Here is a 22052-nt window from a genome sequence, read left to right on the forward strand (position 1 = left end):
TCTTGATGGGATGAAAATTAGGTGAAATCGACAAGTTGTCACCTATTTCACTTTCCAGCGGGCATCAAATTTGTAAACGGACAAGACAAACAGTTCAGCTATCCCGTAACGGCCTTCTGATCAAATATTAATTACTACTCACAAATACGCTTTGTGAAGAGGGTAGAAGATAATTTAGTGAAACAAAATCGATAAATGTTTGACGAATCATTGTACATCAAGGCTCTATTACATCGTGTTTAGCCCTTGCCCTACGGAGTGTATGATCGGCTATCCTCCGCCTGTCCTACACAATGGTCTGGAGAACTTTGCTTTGGCTGATGATCGTGTTAACTGAAGAGCGATACTCGTGCTAAACATGCTTATGGATTTTGCAGTTTTGTGCTAGCTGTACAAGAAACAGAGGATCTGTTTAGCCACAACGAGCCACAAAGAAACGATACCAATCTCAATAGCCCGAAAATATAGCCAAAGGGAAATCTTGTGATAAAAGCAACATTATCCACAGCCATACAGCCATTTTCAAGATTAGCCCACTCCAGTTGAGATAAATTGATAAATTGTTTTAATACCAGTATTATTGGTGAACAAATTAAAGGGAAAATGTCGTTAGACTTCCGCAAGGAAAGTGGTTCGGATTTCATAACAGTGCTGCGGAACTTTAAACGCGTAAAAGCTACTAAACTCGATGACGGGCCGTTGGAAAACAATTCAAATACGGAAATAGTAGATCAAAATTGTGCTCTATGTGAAAATCACCCTTTTATTTCTCTTGTAAATGGGTACTGGATTGAATGCACAAATGCAGATTGTCCAAGAATGCTTGACATGGCGAATTTATCGCGCAAAATGCTCTATGAATTTTGTGATTTGGGGACGAGTGGAAATATATGCACACAGATACCGCGTGAGGAAATTTACGGAAGTTACTTTTATGGTTCAAAACACTGGAATTATTATAGCAGAGAGATCGACATTGGACCTCTTATTTTGACAGTTAAACAAGAATTCCGGCAGACCGCGGACTATTTGAGGTAAGATTAGTAAGCGTTGGTTGTTTACTAATTAGTTTTGCATTTGAACATGAAAGACACCACTCGTGCATATAAAAAAACTGTAATTCTTTTTGTAGTTTTCGTTATATAATCCTATTAACTCATGACTACTTCCAACGATGGTAACTCTATACGGAATTTAATGTTGCGAAATGTAGAATTTCGACTTCATTTGTGGCAAACAATATGTTATATAGCTACCTCGATTGTATTGAATTTGACATTTAATTTCCGGGAGTACGACTTGTATTAGCGGATGTAAACGCGACGTCTTTTTCTGTTAGACCTCTATTTCGAGTCGTTAATCATATATGTTTGACTGTTTCGCTCGTCTTTTTTGCCTTACAAAATTTTATTCTGATTTTTGTAAAACAAACTATCCCCCCCCCCCCCCCCCCCCTTTTGCAAATATATAGCATAATAAATCAGGCGCGTACCAAGTTGTTGGTCGCAGGGGCTAGAAAAAAGTATTAAAGGAAAAAGTATTTAAATCTCGTATTATATCTATGTCCATATGATAACTTTGCATATAAAAAAAATATCAGGCTTTATATTGGATTTAAAGTTTCCTGGTGGATGGAACCTCATATCTTTAGATGTAAATAATAACACAGAGGTGTTGGTGAAAATTATTTTGTGTTCCCTAGATGGGGCTTCATGAGTGATAATGCTATATGAAATTAACACAATTTGTTTTTTATCTTACAAGATACCAAAAGTAAAATCCCTTTGTAGGGGGTGTGGAATAGCTACCCAAAATAGTACATTTATTTATTTTATTTTTTTTAGGATAATGGTTCGTTCGTCTGGCAATATAATTCATGGCATGCTACCTGCAGCTACTATCTGCAGAGGGACACTCAGCAGTCATAGTGAAGTTTTACGATTCATATCACAGGAGATAGGACTCACTTCTCCTCTCAGACTGATAACTATCCCATCAGCACCTGCAGCTCTACTCCGAATAGACAAGGTAAGGAAGGAGGGACCACTTTCAGGTGTGCACCTAGGGAGGTGCACAGGCAGGGAAGGATCTAAGGGTGGGCCGAGCTAACCCCGGCCTCCCCCTTTTCAGATATTTGGCTAAAAATAACAAGAAATAAAAGGAAATCCATGGAAAAACAATCAATCTGCTTGGCTTTCTTGAAAACCTTACGTGCCCCCCCCCTTTCTGGAATTCCTGGGTCCGCCCCTGACAGAGGCACATGCACCACCCATGCCCTTTTCTTTGTTTTTGAAGGATCATCAATACTGTCCATTTTCAATAAAATTATATAAAAAATTATAAGAAATTATATCAAAGAACAATGAAATGAATTGAACAACGAATTGATTTGAAAGCCAGAAAACTGGAAATGACCAGATAATATTTTTGGCTATACAAGGTAGCCTTAGTTTGTTGGTTTTATTTGACAAATACAATTATTCCTCTTGCCGTCATCTTTGTGTCAAAAGCCCATTAGATCAACTCAAGAATTAATTGTAAAATTGTTGAATTGTTAAATTCCCTACCTATGAATGCGACTATCAGTTTTTACATTTTTTTACATTTTCAGTTTGATAAACTAATATTTGGTAGTTTAAACAAAAATAGCTGGGGCAAGATTAAAAATGCAGTTAGATATCACCTTTATATAGCTTATTTGCATTTTGAGACCATGTTTCATTGTGACCATTGTTTCACTTTTTTAAGCATAACAACTGATGTTTTGACTCAAATCGTTTTATAGGATTTTATGATACCTCCATTTGCATAGTCTAATTGCACTTTAGTCAGCTTTTTCTGAGTGATAGGTAACAACAATTTGCCCCCCACTTTAATAATCACTCAATACGAAGCACAATTCATGTTTTTATAGCAATATGTTTGCATTGTGAGAAAGCCGAAAAAAAAACAATACTATTTTTCTGTATTCTCACACTGCAGACATATTGCTTATACATTAATTGTGCTTTGTATTGAGAGATTATCAAAGTGGGGGGCAAATTGTTGTTACCTATCACTCAGATAACACTAATTCTGATAGCATATTTTTGGTTAGATCTCGCTCAAAGACGAATACAAAATTGGACTCCTGTACGTCAAGGAGGGCCAAGAAACGGAAGAAGCGATGTTTGAAAATCAAGAGCACAGTCCAGCTTTTGACGCTTTCTTGGAATCCCTTGGTGACCGCGTCAGGATGCGTGGGTTCAGCAAGTATCGCGGGGGCTTGGACAATGCTAACGACCTCACCGGTCTACATTCTGTTCACACCACATACAGGAACAAGCAAGTGATGTTCCACGTCTCCACACTGCTACCTTATGACAAGAATGATAGTCAAAAGGTAGGTACTAGGCGCATCAGAGAAAGACTCTCTCGTGTAGGGGCGTATCGGGAGGGGGGGGGGGGGGGTTATGGTGAGAAACTCAGGCGCCTAATTATTGGGGATGCTAAGGGGCATATCATAGAGCAATGAATCTCGCGTGTAGGCGCATATCTAGGGGTGGGGTTATGGAAATATGGTGAGAAATTCAAGCGCGTAGTTATGGTTGATGCTAGGGGCACGCACGCTTCTCCCCTCATACACCTAAGAGCGGTCTTCTCGTATTGAAAAATAGCTAATCTTTGACTTTCTGCATATGATTTATTTGACTACGTATGTCCTCGCGCTAGATGCAGGTTTGCAAAATAAAAGGATTTTCAAAGCATTTTTTTAAAATGAAAATTAGTTTAATGGTATAACTAGAAAAATAAAAACAAGGTGTAGGAAAACTAGGCGTGATGTAGACAAGCTATAAATCAATACAAGGTTGAAGTGGCTTGCTGTACTTACTTCGGTACCATGAGAAGTATAACCCTGGCGTCATTTCTGCTCCTGGATAGTCTTTCTTACAAAGTTTCTCACATGACGCATTTCTTTATTGTAACAATAATATACTATTACATAATATGCTTTTTTCATGAATAGCTTCAGCGCAAGCGACACATTGGAAATGACATCGTGTGTGTCGTCTTCTTGGAGGCGAAGGCTACCAAATTCAATCCTGCCTGTATCAAGTCCAGCTTCCTACACACGTTTGTGGTCGTTCAAGTCGATGTATCAAGCAACCCTTATGAATATAACGTGGGTATTCATCCTTTCACGCACAACAAAAATTGCAGTATACAAGTTGCAGGAAAATTGCCTCTTGCCTCTTGTCTTGTAACATGGCTAAAGAAGGCCAATCACTGCGCCGTTTTACGCTTCGCACAATACCAAGTGACTCAAAGAATTTATTTCCATCGGCTAATTCAAGCAAGTAACTAAGAAAATATCAATTAAGTTTTTTTTTTTTGCAAATGAACCGCTGTATTTGCAAATGTAATAGTAAAAAAAGTGGTTGATCGACATTATTTAAGCTCTTACGTCCCCGTTTCCTTCGCTTTGCTTCTGTTTCCCACCGTTCTCCGTCCCCCGTTTCCTTCGCTAACTCACTAACAGCCATAGGGCTCTGTTAACTAGGGAAGTAAGAGGAGAAGGATGCGAGGAAGTAAAAAACTTACTGCGTGTGCGAAAATCAGACACGGAGAACAAAGCGAAAGCATGGGTTTCCTTTTCCTCTTGCGTCCCCTCACACTGATTTCTTCTCCACACGCGAACTAAGTATCTTACCCCTTTGCTTCCTTCTCCGTATCTCCTTATTTTGTTAGTGAAAATAGGCCGTCAGGTCTACGCTTTCTTTCCCGTCCCCGTTTCCTTCGCTACGTGTATTAATCTGCTTTCTCTTGCACGTTTTGAATCAGGTGTCAGTCGTTTCAAGGCGTCGAGTCCCCTTGTATGAGCCTCGACTTGTCGAACGACATCGTTTCGAGAAGGTATCACACAAGCATATTTTTGCACTTTCAGGTGTCATTTTGGCATCGTAGTTACAGGGGCATTGTCCCCAGTTTACTTCCGGATGGCCGAAGGAAACCTCAAACGACAAGTGAAAAAAAGAATCCATTAGAATTCGCGCTATTTAACAGGCCATCCTTTCTAAATTAGCAGTCACATCCTCAAAGAAACTTCCAAAAGACGCTATGATTTTACAATTATTAAATATTTTTCGCGTTTTCCGTTCAAAATCATCAGAGATTGTTCCGTAACAGACCGAAAATAATTAATTATCAAATGCAAGTAAGCATTTATTTCCATCAGATGATTTTGGGAAACAACTGCGATATTTTTTTTGACAAATTTGGTAAATGATGTTACACTGATCATGATGATAGACTTTTATTAGGGGTAACACTTAATATCTAAACAGATAATTTACACGTGGCCCTCAGGGAAAACAAAAATAAATAAAGTGATATTTAGGTGAACTGGGAAAAATCTATATACATTATCTATTTACATTATCTATATACATTATCTATTTACATTATCTATATACATGAATTTACAATGTTAATTTTTGGAGAGCCATAGCAAAGGAGCCAACGGATCGACACTCCTTTGTCTCTCGTGGGAGCGAGTTATGTTAAATGAGTTATGTATTTGTTTTGTTTATAAAAGCAGTAACATAGGTGTGCCTGACTGCGGCTAGAGTGTTTTTCCAGCTAATAACTATTCTATCTTCATAGGGACCAGAGTTTAGAGATTGGATTCTTAACAAAGTAATCAATGGAGAGACTTCTTGTCATAAAGCTCCGGACTTCGCCAAACTTCACGTAGGTATTAGTCTGTGCATCGTTTGACTTGACGTTACATACAACTCAACGGCAAAGGAGGCCATCGCTGGTACTGGCTTTATTCCACTCTCTCACTACATAATAGGGACTGACGACGACGACGGCTAGGACAACGCTATCGAAAAAGATTTTTTCGCGAGTGGCAATCAATTATAATTTAATTGCAATGGAATAACCAAAACGTTATAGTCAGAGACAGATAAAAATAAACTAAGGAAATTATTTCTACAGCAGCGAACGTAGTTAGTGGAGTTTACAGAGCAAACGTCCGCGTCCTCAATTGACCTTGAAACTTGGAGTTTTCACGTCGTGGTTTTATGGAAAACGGCTGAAATGTATCAGACAGAACGCATTTCCACTTGCTGCTATTGAATTCTGAATCAAATTCTATTGTTTTCTGACGTCGTCGTCAACGTTGCCGTCGTCGTTGCTTAAGTTTCCTAATATTTACTTATTGCTTATTTTTCCTAATAATTATTTTATTATATTAATTAATTAGTTATACTAAGAGCGGTACCCCTCATTAGACCTCATGGGGCCACGTGTCCCGCTGCACCTTTTCTTTTGAACTTTACTTTAATTCAATTTATTGTTATTTATTGGTGACTCGATTAAGTTAAATAAAATAATCATGTGAACCACGAAATTTTTGCTACACTTATTTTTCGCACTACTTTGGCTTTGCTTTATCTGATAAGATCGCGAACTTCACGAAATTTAAGTGACGCGTTGATCTCTATAGCAACGGACGCGTCTGCAGCTGATGGAGGAGCTGATCAAATCCGTTGAGCAAAACGACGAGAAGTCACAGGAGAGAAGAGAACCTCAGCCCTTCAGGTACGCTGAGAGCTGGTGCACGATTAATATGGCCCGATTCATACGACGCCCTGTCGAGTCAAATTAATGCGATTGGACACGTAAACAGTTCGACGTCTGATCAATTAAAATCGACGCCTCGTAGTCGGCACGACAGAGCAAGCCATGGTGCACGTCAAAAGCACGACACCGATTCAAACGTGGAGCTTTTTATTTGCCGAGTCAAATATAATATTTATTATGATTTTGTGCAACTTTGTTTCAACTTATACTGCTCGCAATCTATTGATTTCGACTTTGAGTGCGACGTCTAAATCAACGTCGAAGCCTATATATGTATTTGTGTCGACACAAACAATTACTTTCGGCACGGCAGTAGTGCGACGTATAAATCGGGCCTAAGATGTTCAAGTATTTACAGTTTGCCCACAGGAACATCCCCTACTCGCTTTTCCTAAGAGGCTACGCCCGTATTGACGTCAAATTTTGGTTCTCCATTCACAGAGATAGCGGTAGAAGATATCAGTCTGCAAGGTAAGACTCCCATTTTGGTATCATAAATGCGAATCGTCCTTAAGGCTGTTTACACGCGATTTTGTCTATACTTAAAGAGAGTCAGCCAAACCTGTGTTTTTGTTTTCATTCAATGTTCAAAGACAAATATGAAAGAAAACACCCATATAAAACAAACTTTAATATTTTATTTAGCAAATTCTATCGAAAATATCACAATATACCTCCTAAATTAGCCAATGGAAATGGATGCTTTTCGACACTTGGAATTTTGCTAGGAATACAATATGGCGGCTGATAGAGATTATATTATAATATAGTAATAGAGTTCTTGGTAGCTTGGAAACAGCGTTATCCAGACACCTAGTAGATTGAATCGAGGGTGAATCGAGGTTTTCTGGTTTTATACTTGATTAATGCTCTTTTTAGCTCTCAGCTAAAAAGACTTCGACGCCTCCTCCTGATGCTAGAAATATTAACCAAGCGCCGCTACTGTATGTGATTCTCCAGGCCTGCAAGTCCGTACCAAGATAAAAGGCAGCAGCTAAATGATTCAATGGAGGACATAGCGAAGTATTTCACATCACTTGGACAAGAAAATACAGAAGGGGATGTTTTATTTCTCGTTGGTGAGTTTATCACTTCAGAGATGAAGGATTCTTACTGTAGACAGCAATATGATAATAGATTCCCCCTAGTAACATCGTGACTGATAGACTGAATGTGTGGATAATTGTTCTTTAGATGTAGCGTCCGTTTACACTAACACGCGCGCTGGATCCAGCGATTCCGGATACTTTTGAAAACGCTGTCGAAAGTGAATCAAAATGAATCTGTATACTTTTGTACGTAGTGTGGACGGTCGGATTCTTATCAAAATGAAAACGATGGCGTCATATCGCAGGCGCGTCCGCTAATCATAAAAATGACATTACCCCGTACCTTTCAGCGTTTTCAAACGTTTGAATCCGTGTTAGTGTGGACGGCTGGATCCAGGCGAACACGCTGCGAAAACGATAGTGTGGACGCGAATCAAATGTGTTTTCGGCGAAACGAATCCGGATCCTTTTGAATCCGTGTTAATGTGGACGACCCCTGAGTATAAGGTTAGACGTACGACGTGTCCACAGGGGGCCCGAGGGTTCCGGACCTTACCCTGCTCATACGACGAGATGGGTTCGACTCCGATTGACCCCTTCGTTGTTAGTTAAGAAGAGCGGTTTATTTTATGTGTGCATTTCTATAGAAAAGTTTCTAGATAGATCTAGTGACTTATTACTGGAGCAATGCAGAGCCGTAGCATGTCTGGGGGGGGGGGGGGCACAATACAGAAATATTGGGGGGTAGAGCCACGCCCCTACTGGTCATTTCCTTATATATATTTTTTTAATATTGGGCATGTCCCCAGTGCCCGACCCCCTGCTACCGCCCTGCAAAGGATGCCGATTTGAATTTAATTGATCCTAGTTCAGTGAACTTCTTCTCTGGACTCCACCGTGCGTTTCTCTGTAGACACGCCCCTGCTGACTGTTTGTTTCCTGCTTTTGTCTTCAGGACGGAATGAGAAAAAGCGTTTTGTCGCTGTTCAATCTGTCATGGCGTCTCGTAGCAGGTTAGTGCATCTTATAATCCGTGTCTTATAGACCATGGCTCGACCATGGACCACAGAATAACCAGCACCACTGGCTGCAGAATAGCCCAGGTCCACGGGCCATGGTATAGCTGAGCAGACCACTCCTATAAACATTCTCGTCCCCACCTAGCTGTCTAATCAAAATAATGGAAGCCCTTCCAAATGCAACACCCTGTATCCCCATAATTAACAATAGGATAGGAGGATATTCCTAATTCCTGAAATATCTCATAAAACAGTCAAACTCATGAAAACAAATAAAGCTCATGTTTGTTATCTTGTTGTTGTTTTTTTCTAGTGTGTTTCGGAAACTTTTCCTGGAAGACGACCCTGCGAGAGCACGGTCAGTGGAGACCTCCCCAGCCGTCGCCCGCAAGACCTCATGGTCGTCCATGTCGAGTGGTGCCTCCCTTTTCCCCGGAACGTCAAAGACTCGCAAATTCGTGCTGAACAGGGTGAAGCGGAGCCAAAGCGCCAGCGAGGCGGACAGGAACCAAGTGGTGTTGTCAGCGGTAACAGAGCTTGAGAAAGCACACGAAGTGGGTGGTGTGTTTGATATACGGGAAGCCCCATCTATGAAGCAGGTAGGGTAGGTAGGGGAACAGTGGTAGAGTAGTAGTAACGGTGTCGGTGCAAGCATTTATAAGGCGCCATTAAAAGTCCTGATACTTATTACGAATGCCCATGAATTAACCGAGGAACCCAAGGTTCTAGTACATACATTAAACAAGTCAAATTAAAGGCCGAGAAACAGAAAGATACTCCTGCTGCCTTGACGGGGACTCGACCCCTTTTTATGTATTTAGAGGGGAACAGTGGTGTGGTAGTGATAATGATGATGAATGCTAATGCATAATAATGATAACGGTGATGATAATGTCCATAATGATGATGATCAATGGCCATAATGATGATCAATGGCCATGATGATGATCAATGGCCATAATGATGATGATGATGATGATGATAATGGTGATGATAATGGCCATAATGATGATGATGATGATAACGGTTATTGTTCTGTGCATAATTATGTTGTCGGCGAGGGTAGTGGTGATGGGCATAAGAATTATTGTGATGATGACGGTGATGTGCATAATGATGATAATAATGATGACGGTGATGTGCATAATGATGACAATAATGATGACGGTGATGTGCATAATGATGATAATAATGATGGCGTTGATGTGCATAATGATGATAATAATGATGGCGTTGATGTGCATAATGATGATAATAATGATGGCGTAGATGTGCATAATGATGATAATAATGATGACGGTGATGGGGGTGATGTGCATAATGTTGATAATAATGATGACGGTGATGGCGGTGATGTGCATAATGATGATAATAATGATGGCGTTGATGTGCATAATGATGATAATAATGATGACGGTGATGTGCATAATGATGATAATAAAGATGACGGTGATGTGCATAATGATGACGGTGATGGGAGTGATGTGCATAATGTTGATAATAATGATGACAGTGATGGCGTTGATGTTATGATGACGGTGATGGCGTTGATATGCATAATAATTTTAATAATGATGACGGTGATGGCGATGATGTGCATAATGATGATAATAATGATGACAGTGATGGCGGTGATGTGCATAATGATGACAGTGATGGCGGTGATGTGCATAATGATGATAATAATGATGACAGTGATGGCGGTGATGTGCATAATGATGACAGTGATGGCGGTGATGTGCATAATGATGAAAATAATGATGACAATGATGGCGGTGATATGCATAATAATTTTAATAATGATGACGGTGATGGCGATGATGTGCATAATGATGAAAATAATGATGACAATGATGGCGTTGATATGCATAATAATTTTAATAATGATGACGGTGATGGCGATGATGTGCATAATGATGATAATAATGATGACAATAATGACGGCGGTGATGTGCATAATGATGACAATAATGACGGTGGTGATGGCGGTGATGTGCATAATGATGATAATAATGATGACGGTGATGTGCATAATGATGATAATAATGATGACAATGATGGCGTTGATATGCATAATAATTTTAATAATGATGACGGTGATGGCGATGATGTGCATAATGATGATAATGATGACAGTGATGGCGGTGATGTGCATAATGATGATAATGATGATGACAATGATGGCGTTGATATGCATAATAATTTTAATAATGATGACGGTGATGGCGATGATGTGCATAATGATGATAATAATGATGACAGTGATGGCGGTGATGTGCATAATGATGATAATAATGACGGCGGTGATGTGCATAATGATGAAAATAATGATGACAATGATGGCGGTGATGTGCATAATGATGATAATAATGATGCCGGTGATGTGCATAATGATGATAATAATGACGGCGGTGATGTGCATAATGATGATAATAATGATGGCGGTGATGTGCATAATGATGATAATAATGATGGCGGTGATGTGCATAATGATGACAATAATGATGGCGTTGATGTGCATAATGATGATAATGATGGCGGTGATGTGCATAATGATGGAAATAATGATGACAATGATGGCGGTGATGTGCATAATGATGAAAATAATGATGATAATGATGGCGGTGATGTGCATAATGATGATAATAATGATGGCGTTGATGTGCATAATGATGATAATAATGATGGCGTTGATGTGCATAATGATGATAATAATGATGGCGTTGATGTGCATAATGATGATAATAATGATGGCGGTGATGTGCATAATGATGTGCATAATGATGACAATGATGGCGGTGATGTGCATAATGATGACAATAATGATGACAATGATGGCGTTGATGTGCATAATGATGATAATAATGATGGCGGTGATGTGCATAATGATGATAATAATGATGGCGTTGATGTGCATAATGATGATAATAATGATGGCGTTGATGTGCATAATGATTATAATAATGATGGCGGTGATGTGCATAATGATGAAAATAATGATGACAATGATGGCGGTGATGTGCATAATGATGACAATAATGATGACAATGATGGCGGTGATGTGCATAATGATGATAATAATGATGGCGTTGATGTGCATAATGATGATAATAATGATGGCGATGATGTGCATAATGATGATAATAATGACGGCGGTGATGTGCATAATGATGAAAATAATGATGACAATGATGGCGGTGATGTGCATAATGATGATAATAATGACGGCGGTGATGTGCATAATGATGATAATGGTGATGATAATGGCCATAATGATGATGATGATGATAACGGTTATTGTTCTGTGCATAATTATGTTGTCGGCGAGGGTAGTGGTGATGGGCATAAGAATTATTGTGATGATGACGGTGATGTGCATAATGATGATAATAATGATGGCGGCGATGTGCATAATGATGGCGATGATGTGCATAATGATGATAATAATGACGGCGGTGATGTGCATAATGATGAAAATAATGATGACAATGATGGCGGTGATGTGCATAATGATGATAATAATGACGGCGGTGATGTGCATAATGATGAAAATAATGATGACAATGACGGCGGTGATGTGCATAATGATGAAAATAATGATGACAGTGATGGCGGTGATGTGCATAATGATGATAATAATAATGATGACAGTGATGGCGGTGATGTGCATAATGATGAAAATAATGATGACAGTGATGGCGGTGATGTGCATAATGATGAAAATAATGATGACGGTGATGTGCATAATGATGATAATAATGATGGCGGCGATGTGCATAATGACGGCGGTGTTGTGCATAATGATGATAATAATAATGATGGCGGTGATGGGGGTGATGTGCATAATGATGATAATAAAGATGACGGTGATGTGCATAATGACGGCGTTGATGTGCATAATGATGACGGTGATGGGGTTGATGTGTATGATTATGATGATGATGAATGCTGAATGCTGAAGATGATTTTCACGATTGACATAATGATGTTTATGATGATGATGAACATTATTTTACAGTACGTTATTAAAGACTACGACCCCGATGTCTTTGAGGCGCTGCTTACGTATCTCCACACTGACTCGATCCAGCTCACCCCCTCAGTATTACCCGGCCTGCTTTGCGCCGCCAACCAGTATGACGTCATGGGACTACGTCAGCTTTGTATCGACAGTGTTGACGAATGTCTTGACCCCAGCACGGTACGGCTTTGCTTTATATTATGTTTAACGGGATCTAGGACGTGACCATCGACTGATAAAACGTGGCAGAAGACACCTCTATACGCTAACGCTTTTGATTTCCTTTGTTGGGTGGAACATAAAGAATATCGATCAATCACTCCTTTGGTACTGTTTACATATGAAAATGCAACGGTTTATTTGCAAGGAAAACTCAATAATATCATATTAACAATATTTGATTGAAAGTAGCTGAGTGACTTGTTCACATTATTAGGGGACACGATACAGAAACATTAAGAAAACAAATGGGGGTACAGCCACGCCCCCACTTTTAATTTCCTTATATTTTTTGAAAATATTGGGGGGGGCGGGGCACGTACCCCCAGTGCCCCACCCCCTGCTACAGCCCTGGTTTAAATTAGCCGATGGGAATGGAGTGACTCAATATTGTGCGGGTGTGTTAAATAGCGGCGTCATTAGTCTGTAGATAGAGCATACGAGCACGACCATATGGGAAGATGTTGTATTGTTTATATTTTCTAGATCATAACCGTTCTAAAGTCGATGGAAGCGTGCTCGGGGCGATTCTGCGAGCAGATTATCAGAGAAAGGGTATGGTTCTCGCTAAGTATACTCAACCCCAAAAAATTGCAGGACAAAGGGGGGTGGTATGCAGTATGTACAATAGAATCACCACTCAGACTGCAATTCGGAGGGGGTGGGTTTATTTTTTTATGTTACCCAGCTAGCAGAGGATCCTTCTCTTTGTACTTAAGAGCCCGTGCCAGCCAGACCTTTTTTTGTATTCATATAATATTGAAAAGTATGTTATGAGAATAAATCTCCAATTAACCACCTAAAATTAAAATCTTTTTGCTAAATTCAATCGAAAATATCGCAGCAGCTTCCCAAACCAGCCGATGGAAATGGAAGATTTTCACACTAGGTACTATGCCAGGATGGCAAAATGGCGGCCGACAGAGGGTAAAGCTTGGGGTTAGGTGTTGACGTTAACATCTTGTTTTCAAACATCTGGAAACACCATTGTAAAATTAATCTAACGATTAAAATAAGTAGTCCATAGATATGACACATCAACTTGAACACACTTTCTCCTGTTTTTGTAGTTGGAAGAATTCCTGAAAGAAGGTCACATCACGGAGCTTGACATAAAAGCGTTGAGCTGTCTATCGCCGGCGAATGTTAGACTTGTATTATCTCACGCCAAACAGGTAATTGGCTATTTTATTTGTACACATCGCTACTAGCCTTGAGTTACCTTGTACCCAGTCAACACGGCGTAAAGGACGCCCAATAAGTCACGGGTAATCCCGCAATCCTGTGGGCTAGTACCCGCAGCAATGAAACGCAAAGCATCACCCGTTGTGTTTTCTGCAAGTTTCAACTTTTTCAAACGACTTGATTAACTGCATTGACCATGTCTCTCAAAATACAGGTTAACGAAACGACCAAGTTTGAGGCTGTTGTTGAGTGGGCAAAAGCAAGCAGTCTACGAACAGGTAGATACGTATTTATTTAAAATAAAGATATCAGAAATTCAGACTACATAAATATCGCTTTTTGATAGGTAGAACCACAATATTGCACTCGCCACATAGGTGACAAACCAGAAACTTATTTTGAATGTTTTAACAGCTTTTTTTTTCACGTGAATTGAGGGCCATTTGCAAGAAAACTGAGTTGTCCTAATGTAGCCCTCTATAATGAAAGATCATTGTATTTTATTGATCAAATTTCGTTTGCAGATTGCAGGGTCAGCATAGAGGAATTAGCCAAGCCCTTATTATCAGAGTTTGTTAATATTCAAGATATATCTGCCCAAGACTTACAGCAGGTAAAACAACTATCAGAGGGTTTACGTCTCTTTTGCCTAAGCCCTTCTAATGGTTTCGGTTGGTAGGTTTACGTCAGAAGTTTGGATCTTGATTGTCTAAGCTATCCTAACAGTTTAGGGCGGTGCAGTAGCAAATGTGTTTAGATGTTGATTGACTAAGCCATTCTAACGGTTGAGGGCGTTGCAGGAGCACATGTGTTTAGATGTTGATTGACTAAGCCATCCTAACTGTTGAGGGCGTTGCAGTAGCAAATGTGTTTAGATGTTGATTGACTAAGCCATCCTAACAGTTAAGGGCGGTACAGTAACAAATGTGTTTAGATGTTGATTGTCTAAGTCATCCTAACAGTTGAGGGCGTTGCAGGAGCACATGTGTTAGATGTTGATTGTTTAAGCCATCCTAACTGTTGAGGGCGTTGCAGTAGCATTAAGATTAAGGTTGATGTAGCCCTTCAAACAGTCAAATGCGGCATAAGTTTAAATGGTTTTACTTCCGAGGTCTAAGTCTTGATTGTCTAAGTCCTTCGAACAATAAAGGATAGTAGCAAATGGGTTAACATAAGCTTGACTAAACCTTCTAGTAATTATATCGCTCTGTTTTACGCTTTCCAGGTGGTTGAGCCGAGTGGCCTAGTCCCGGTAAACAAACTAAGCGAAGTCCTAGCATCAAAGCATTTGTCGACGTGAACTTGACCATCGTTGAATTCCAAGGAGCTAAGGAAGATTGCGTTTAGTGACGTGCGGTGATCTCTATACCTCTCTCTCCTGTTTGTGAGAGATGTACAAACATGGCAGGAAAGAATAAGTTTGATTTTACCCCTAAAATGTTTTATTCGGAATCACTCATATATAAATGCAATATATATTAAAGAAATAGACAATTTTATTTAAGCATAGCTCTATCCCTTAGATATTTGGATAATTTTTATGGTACAGTATTGCTTGATAGAGATATGATATAGTAAAAAGTATATTTGGATACCAAGTAATTGTTTTAAAAACTATTTTAAGGCATTGTATACGTGCCTTCAAGAGAAATGTACAAATAGAGGTACAAGATATTGTAAACCTTTTCTTGGTAACTCCGACAAAAATCAAATCAATCTGAGTAGGTATTATTCAAAATAAATCTTACAGATATCACAACCTAGTCCCTATGGTTTTTTGGGTAATATTGAACATAGCGTCAAAAAATACCCAGAAGGCCTTGGGACGCTGAGATTTATTGTCATTTTAGTTTATTATCTCGGAAGATGCGGCTCGAACAGGGTAACCTGATGCTACACGTCGCAGTGTGCGACCACGCTTTTGCGTGCGTGCGTCCTCTAATAACCAGCTACTCTCGAGGGAGAGCAAGGAATATGAACTTGACCAAAAACTGAGGACGGGGGTGAGCAAAGAGGAGCAAGGAATATGGACTTGGCCAAAAACGGAGGTGGACAAAGAAGAGCAAGGAATATGGAAGAAACTGGTAAACAGAGGAAAAAAAAACAATCTGAAGACATGGCCGAGAATCGAACCTCTTCCAGATCCGACAAAATGCGAAAAAAATAGACCATACTTCCAGACATGCGCTGAAACACCGTATGGCAGCTTACAGCTTTACGGCTAAGCTGGAGATTTCGGCCCCAGCACCGCTATCTAGCGAACTGTACAACACAAAGGAACCTGAGGTACCCGCGCATTAATGGGGAGGCAATAACCAGGATCCCAGGCCTGTCTTAGTCGGTTACGCCACGCACAGCTAGCTGAGATGTACACTGAAAAATATCGGGGTCTTTTCCACGCTTGCGTCTCTTGGGAATAGGTGTGTTGCTATAGTAATGTAGTGATGTCGTCATCATGTGCAGCACACTACGACCTAGGTCTACATTGCTGCCTTTAGTCTTTGTACTTTTTTGTCCAGACACGCACGTGCATATGTCACTTTCTGTGCCCAAAACAACAAAAGCAAGCTGCATTGAAATGCGCACAATCTAAGATGTTTTGTGTTCTTAGGTTTTAGAAACTCGTAAGCTACTCTCCATGAATTTCTTAGGAGGATTTCAGATTCTAGAGTTCATATTTTCCTTGGCATCGGGTCTCAAACCTGAATAAAGCGTCCAAAAATAATAAATCATGCGATTTGAAGTGTAGAGTCTCACAAGCTGTAACGACGCACTTTGTAATAAAAAGCTGCCACACTTTGTTATAAAATCTGACTAACAGATAGATTAACAGACAGCTTCGTCACTCTTAGTTGCAATTAATGTTTAGAATGAAGATGAATGTTACCAGATCTGAAATTCAATTTTGATTTCCTCGATTCTGATTTGATCGGAAATTAGGGCGCGTTAGAAATAAAATACACCCAAAATCTTGGTAATACCTTTCACAGATAAAACAGAAAGTCTGTTTTTATCTAGGTTGTCTTCAAAATTTTTTCGCTTCTGCTATCTCTAGTGAGAAATTGCTTCAACGACACCTAACGTGCTATCTTTTGGGTTAAGAAATGCTGTTGACCATACCCAAAGTGCTATCCCTTGGGGTTAAAATTGATTTTGCTGACCATCACCCCGTCTGTTTTTATTAGTAGAGTCCCATCCCCGGGATCATGCTTTACACTGTTCATAACAAATTAAGACTTCAATGATTATATATTTTCTTTAATAATGAATTTCAAACAACTTTCAATTAATTCTTATTGAGGCAACAGCGAAATTACCATGCAGCAATAGTTAAATCACTATATAAATTTATAACAATTTAAAGAGTCCCCCACCCAGGGGTGAGAACGAACAGACGTCCCACCCCTTACCTGGGGGTAAGAACAAACAGACGACTGCCGTCAACACAACAAAAATTCTAACGTCTCTAACCACTTTTGCCCACAACACAACAAAAACTATAGAAGCCAGAGATAGTAAGGCAAAGGTGGAAGCCTGCGTAAACAGAACATTTTATTTGGAGGCTAAATGCTGAGCTATGCTCAGCTTTTGTAGATGAGATGAGAAGGGAGTAGCTTACACTACCCGGACATCATTGTGGAGTTAACCACTGGTTGAGTCTACATTGCCAGAGGCAGATCTAGCTTTTCACTAAAGGCGGGGGGGGGGGGGGGGGGGGGGGGGGGGGGGGGGGGGGGGAGGGGTTTGGCTAAGGGAGGGGGTGATGAAGTTTTTACATAATCCCCTAACCCCCTAGATCTGCTACTGATCGCACATGTATTTTCTTTAAATAAAAAGGAACATTAGTTTTGATTAAAAAGAACAAGAGAATGTAAAATATGCACTTCTTGAAAATAAAGCCAGGGCTTCATTGATTGTTAAAATGTTGCTATAATTTAAAGTGTCAAGAAAGAGAAACTTAATGTCCCTGAATCCCTCCTCCTCCTGACTTCTTCTCCCCTACATATTACCCCCCTCCTCCTCTACATATCATCTTTCCCCTCCTCCTCCCCCTTCTTTAACCAGAGACCTCCATCTCCTCATCCACTCTATCCTCCACCATCACCTCCACAACCAGATCTTGTGACAACACATTCTCCTCAAACTCGCCACTCCCACTCCTCTCTTCATTAATCTCTTCCCTCCCACTCATAAATGTTGAGCTTGTTGCCCACTCTTCAGCAACCACAACTGCTGTTCCAGGGTCTTGCTTGATTTCACCTTCCATGACCTTGCATACGTTCCCCATATCTCCCCCTCCTTGAGTGTCTGTTGGATCACCTTCTCTGGACAGTTGAGCTACTTTTACTCTTGAATAGATGAAAATTATAAAAATGCCGAATGCTAAGATTGCACAAAATGTGGCCAGAGAGATACACTCAGAGCCACAAAGTCCTTCAATTTCAGGGGGCGTTTCTGTGCGGAGAAAAAGCAAAAAGTATTGGGTTGCTTATAAACGTTAAGTTAAATATTCTTCAAATTGGTGTGAGTGAGTGAGCCTTGATTAAAAAAAAACTGACAGCTAGGGCATGCTTTTCAAACAAAAGTGGACTGTGTAACTCTTTTATAATAAACAGTATGGGCAAACTTTGGTAGTCCCCCTCATTTTTTACTGCTGATGAAGCACCACTACAAAGCTAGAACAAAATACCTTAGATACCCTCCCCCCCTACATAAAACTCTGGTTACGGCCTAATAGTTGTCTCTCCTACCTGGGATACGTTTGTATATTATGTAGCCAGCAACAAAGCCTCTCCTCACAAGGCTGTCCCCATTGGTTATAAAGGTGATGTTGACAAACTCTGCCTTGCCAAAGATAAAAAAGAATGGGCGTTGTCTGCCACATCGTGTTATATTTTGTTCCAGGCCCACTGCAATATAAAGCACAAAAAAAAACATAAAAAATTGTGCTGTGGTGTCAAAATTCCAGTTTTGTAGCTATAGCCTAAAGTGGGTGCCCCCAAATATACAAGAAATTATCTGGTGCTTGCTCTCCCCTTCCCTAGACAATATTTTTAGTTGGTATGAATTGCAACAAAAGTTAGTAGCTGCACAAATTATTTAACATTTATTTAGTCCAATATAATCATAGTTGATACAGTGCATCCTTACATACATACTTAGAGCCAAGCAGGCCATGTAAGATTGGAGGGTCACAATACAGAAACATTAAGAATATATGGGGGGCACAGCCACGCCACTAATGGTGATTTCCTTATAATGTTTGAAAATATTGGGGTAGGGGCACGTGCCCCCAGTGCCCCACCCCTTATAACAGCCATGATACTAATACCTGATATAATTTAATTCAATATTCATACCTGATATAGAAACAAGGTCAGAGGTTCCAAGGTCACAGGCGTTTTCCCCTTCACTCCTTGCCAAGTCAAACATCATGAACGAGAGCTTCATCTCCCATCCCTGCTTAATCGGCCCTATCACCCACTGTTGATAGACATACCCAGACGGGTACAGTCGCGGCCAGGAGTGGGAGGGGAAAGCATCCACCTCATTATCCAGGTGGCCAGTGCTCCCATTCCTAGGAAGACAATAAATGTCACAATAATATTACAATATTACATCACTTTTATCATGAAGCCCTTATTTAGGTTTAATTAACTTTTTTATATATATTTTTTTGATTTTTTTTCTAATAGTTTGTCTTAAAATAACAATAACAAAGGTATGGCTGACTTGGGTAATATAATGGATTTCTATATCATTCTTCATTATTTTTCATTGATTTCTATATCATTCTTCTTATGTTTTTTTCAAATACTTTTAAAGAATCAAAGAAACTCTCATCCCCTCCCAAAACAGTGCTGTAACACCTGTTAGGGCCGGGGGGGGGCACCAGTAGGGGCGTGGCTGTGCCCCAGTCTTCTTAATTAATGTTTCCCCTCCCCCTTAGTACAGGGGTGGATCTAGCTTTTCACTAAAGGGGGGTTTGGCTCAGTGACAAAGGGGGAGGGCATATTTTTTATGTTAAACATGGCTTTCTGGCAGCCAAAAGGGGGGGGGGGGGGTTAAACCCCTTAAATCCTCCCCATAGATCCGCTACTGCAGTATTTTGAGTCTGGACAATACACACCTAGGCCAGGTAACAAAAAAGCTACTGAAGTCAAAATTTTCTGATATGTAAGAGGCCTTGAAGCCCTGGGAAGCGTTTTTGCCATCACTGTGGTACGTCAAAACCATGCAGTGGTCATATGAAATCATCTGGTGTGGTATTGTGGAACCACAGAATCGTCCAATGGAACTTGGATTACACCTGTAACAAGAGGCATCATCAGGTAGATACCTAGATGGGTGTGCCCTCCTTGTGTGTGTGTACCCCCCTTGACTACTGGAAAGGGGGTCATTTCCCCAGGGGTGGAGGGGGGGGGGGAATCTCCAGAAAAGCAGACGGGGGTGATTATCTTATCTTTTAGGGTATAAAATTTTGACCAACTGCTGTCCCTTAGGGGGTTTTGAAGGATTTGTCCAATTCGGCTATCTCTTAGGGTATAAAATTCAACTAACCGCTATTTCTTAGGGGGTATTTAACAGTTTTTTACGATTCTGCTATCTTTTAAGGTATCAATACCTTCGACCACACCCAATTTGCTATCTCTTTGGTAAGAATTTCTGTTGACCACACCAAAAGTGCTATCCCTTAGGGTTAAAATACATTTTTCAGACAATCACCCCATCTGCTTTTATCGGAGTCCCCATCAGAGTCATTTCTCACTGAAAGGTCATATCAGATACTATCCTTTTACCATATTTTATATATGATTGTGCACACCACCTCTCATCAAATCCTGGGTACTTGTCTAATTATCTCGTTTATTAGTTACAGGAGATATCTTAGCCTGTTTTTGTCATCGAGAGGCATGGGTAAATTAGATAGATTGGGTTAGTTTGGTCTTGTAAGTCAGATTTTTGTAATGATGATCGTTAAATTTCTTATATGTGTAGTTGTTTAATCTTAGGAATAGCTGTGAGCTGTAGATGCCTGAGTAATGAATACTTTGCAGAACACGTCTTAAATCTATTTCTGTTAGCCAAAATAGACAGAAATATAATAGACATCGTCTCGGGTATATTGGCAACATTTTTGGTAAGAAAATTCCGTAAAAATGTGTCGCTTACACAAAGATTTCGCTTATATGATTTCATCAAGCCAAATAGTTAGCGAAAATATTATTAGATGGATCACAGAGGTCTTTTTGGATTAAATTTGAAGAAAACGGAGACGAATCTTATGCAAAAGAGTTCAGTGTACCATTTGCAATTTCAGACACTCCGTAACTAAAGGGCTAAGAAAAATGTTTTTTTAACAATACGCATCTCAATAATCATAAGAATGGTCGAATACAAAGACTAAATTTTATCTATTTTTTCTTGAAAATAGAAAAATAGTATTTTTTGTCGTAATTACTTACAGGAGCATTGTTTTGTTCTATCTTCTATTTCTCTCACCGCGCCCATTGATACACGAAAACTTCCCGCCCATTTCAGCCCCTAAATAACAAGTTGAAACAAGCGAATTCTTCCCTTAAAATCCCATACTTACCCTATCTTGATCTCCAAATAGTTTGACTTACAATGCGGCATATTGTCATCGATGTAAAACTCCTCGAAAGTCAAAACCAAAAAGCCAGGCGAGATTGTTTCTATGCTGAAAATGCAATGTCTTCCGTTACTCCCCACGGAACTTTCGCCAACAGATATCTCGTCATCTAACTTTGTGAACAACATGGGGTCTGTACAAGAAAACTTGGGATTTGTACAAGGAATCTCTGCTGCTACAAGAGATGGTATAAAAATCAACGCTAACAGTATTTCTGGGTGAGTCATGCTGTGACTTTTGAGGTCGAACGCCCTACGCACGTGTTTTTGTTGTGG

General features: G+C 39.9%; 2 protein-coding genes across 2 annotated transcripts; one reads left to right on the forward strand and one right to left on the reverse strand.

Moving 5' to 3' along the window:
- The first annotated feature begins 3 nt into the window (after positions 1 to 3).
- On the forward strand, positions 4 to 16271 carry LOC5510978 (rap1 GTPase-activating protein 2). Its single transcript, XM_048732682.1, has 17 exons — positions 4 to 1034; positions 1845 to 2028; positions 3098 to 3382; positions 4007 to 4162; positions 4822 to 4893; positions 5644 to 5730; positions 6494 to 6588; positions 7072 to 7101; positions 7591 to 7709; positions 8635 to 8692; positions 9012 to 9297; positions 12717 to 12899; positions 13425 to 13493; positions 14009 to 14113; positions 14338 to 14401; positions 14648 to 14736; positions 15349 to 16271. Exons 1-17 carry the CDS (start codon positions 604 to 606, stop codon positions 15421 to 15423), a joined length of 2388 nt encoding a protein of 795 aa, XP_048588639.1. The 5' UTR covers positions 4 to 603; the 3' UTR covers positions 15424 to 16271.
- Positions 16272 to 17857: 1586 nt separating this feature from the next.
- Positions 17858 to 22040, reverse strand: LOC5510984 (cubilin). Its single transcript, XM_001631379.3, has 5 exons — positions 21721 to 22040; positions 20254 to 20433; positions 19484 to 19701; positions 18875 to 19033; positions 17858 to 18578 (listed from the first exon to the last, which is right to left on the reverse strand). Exons 1-5 carry the CDS (start codon positions 22002 to 22004, stop codon positions 18181 to 18183), a joined length of 1239 nt encoding a protein of 412 aa, XP_001631429.2. The 5' UTR covers positions 22005 to 22040; the 3' UTR covers positions 17858 to 18180.
- Positions 22041 to 22052: the final 12 nt, after the last annotated feature.

The sequence above is a fragment of the Nematostella vectensis genome, chromosome 9 (genome assembly GCF_932526225.1).
Source record: "Nematostella vectensis chromosome 9, jaNemVect1.1, whole genome shotgun sequence".
Taxonomy (NCBI): domain Eukaryota; kingdom Metazoa; phylum Cnidaria; class Anthozoa; order Actiniaria; family Edwardsiidae; genus Nematostella; species Nematostella vectensis.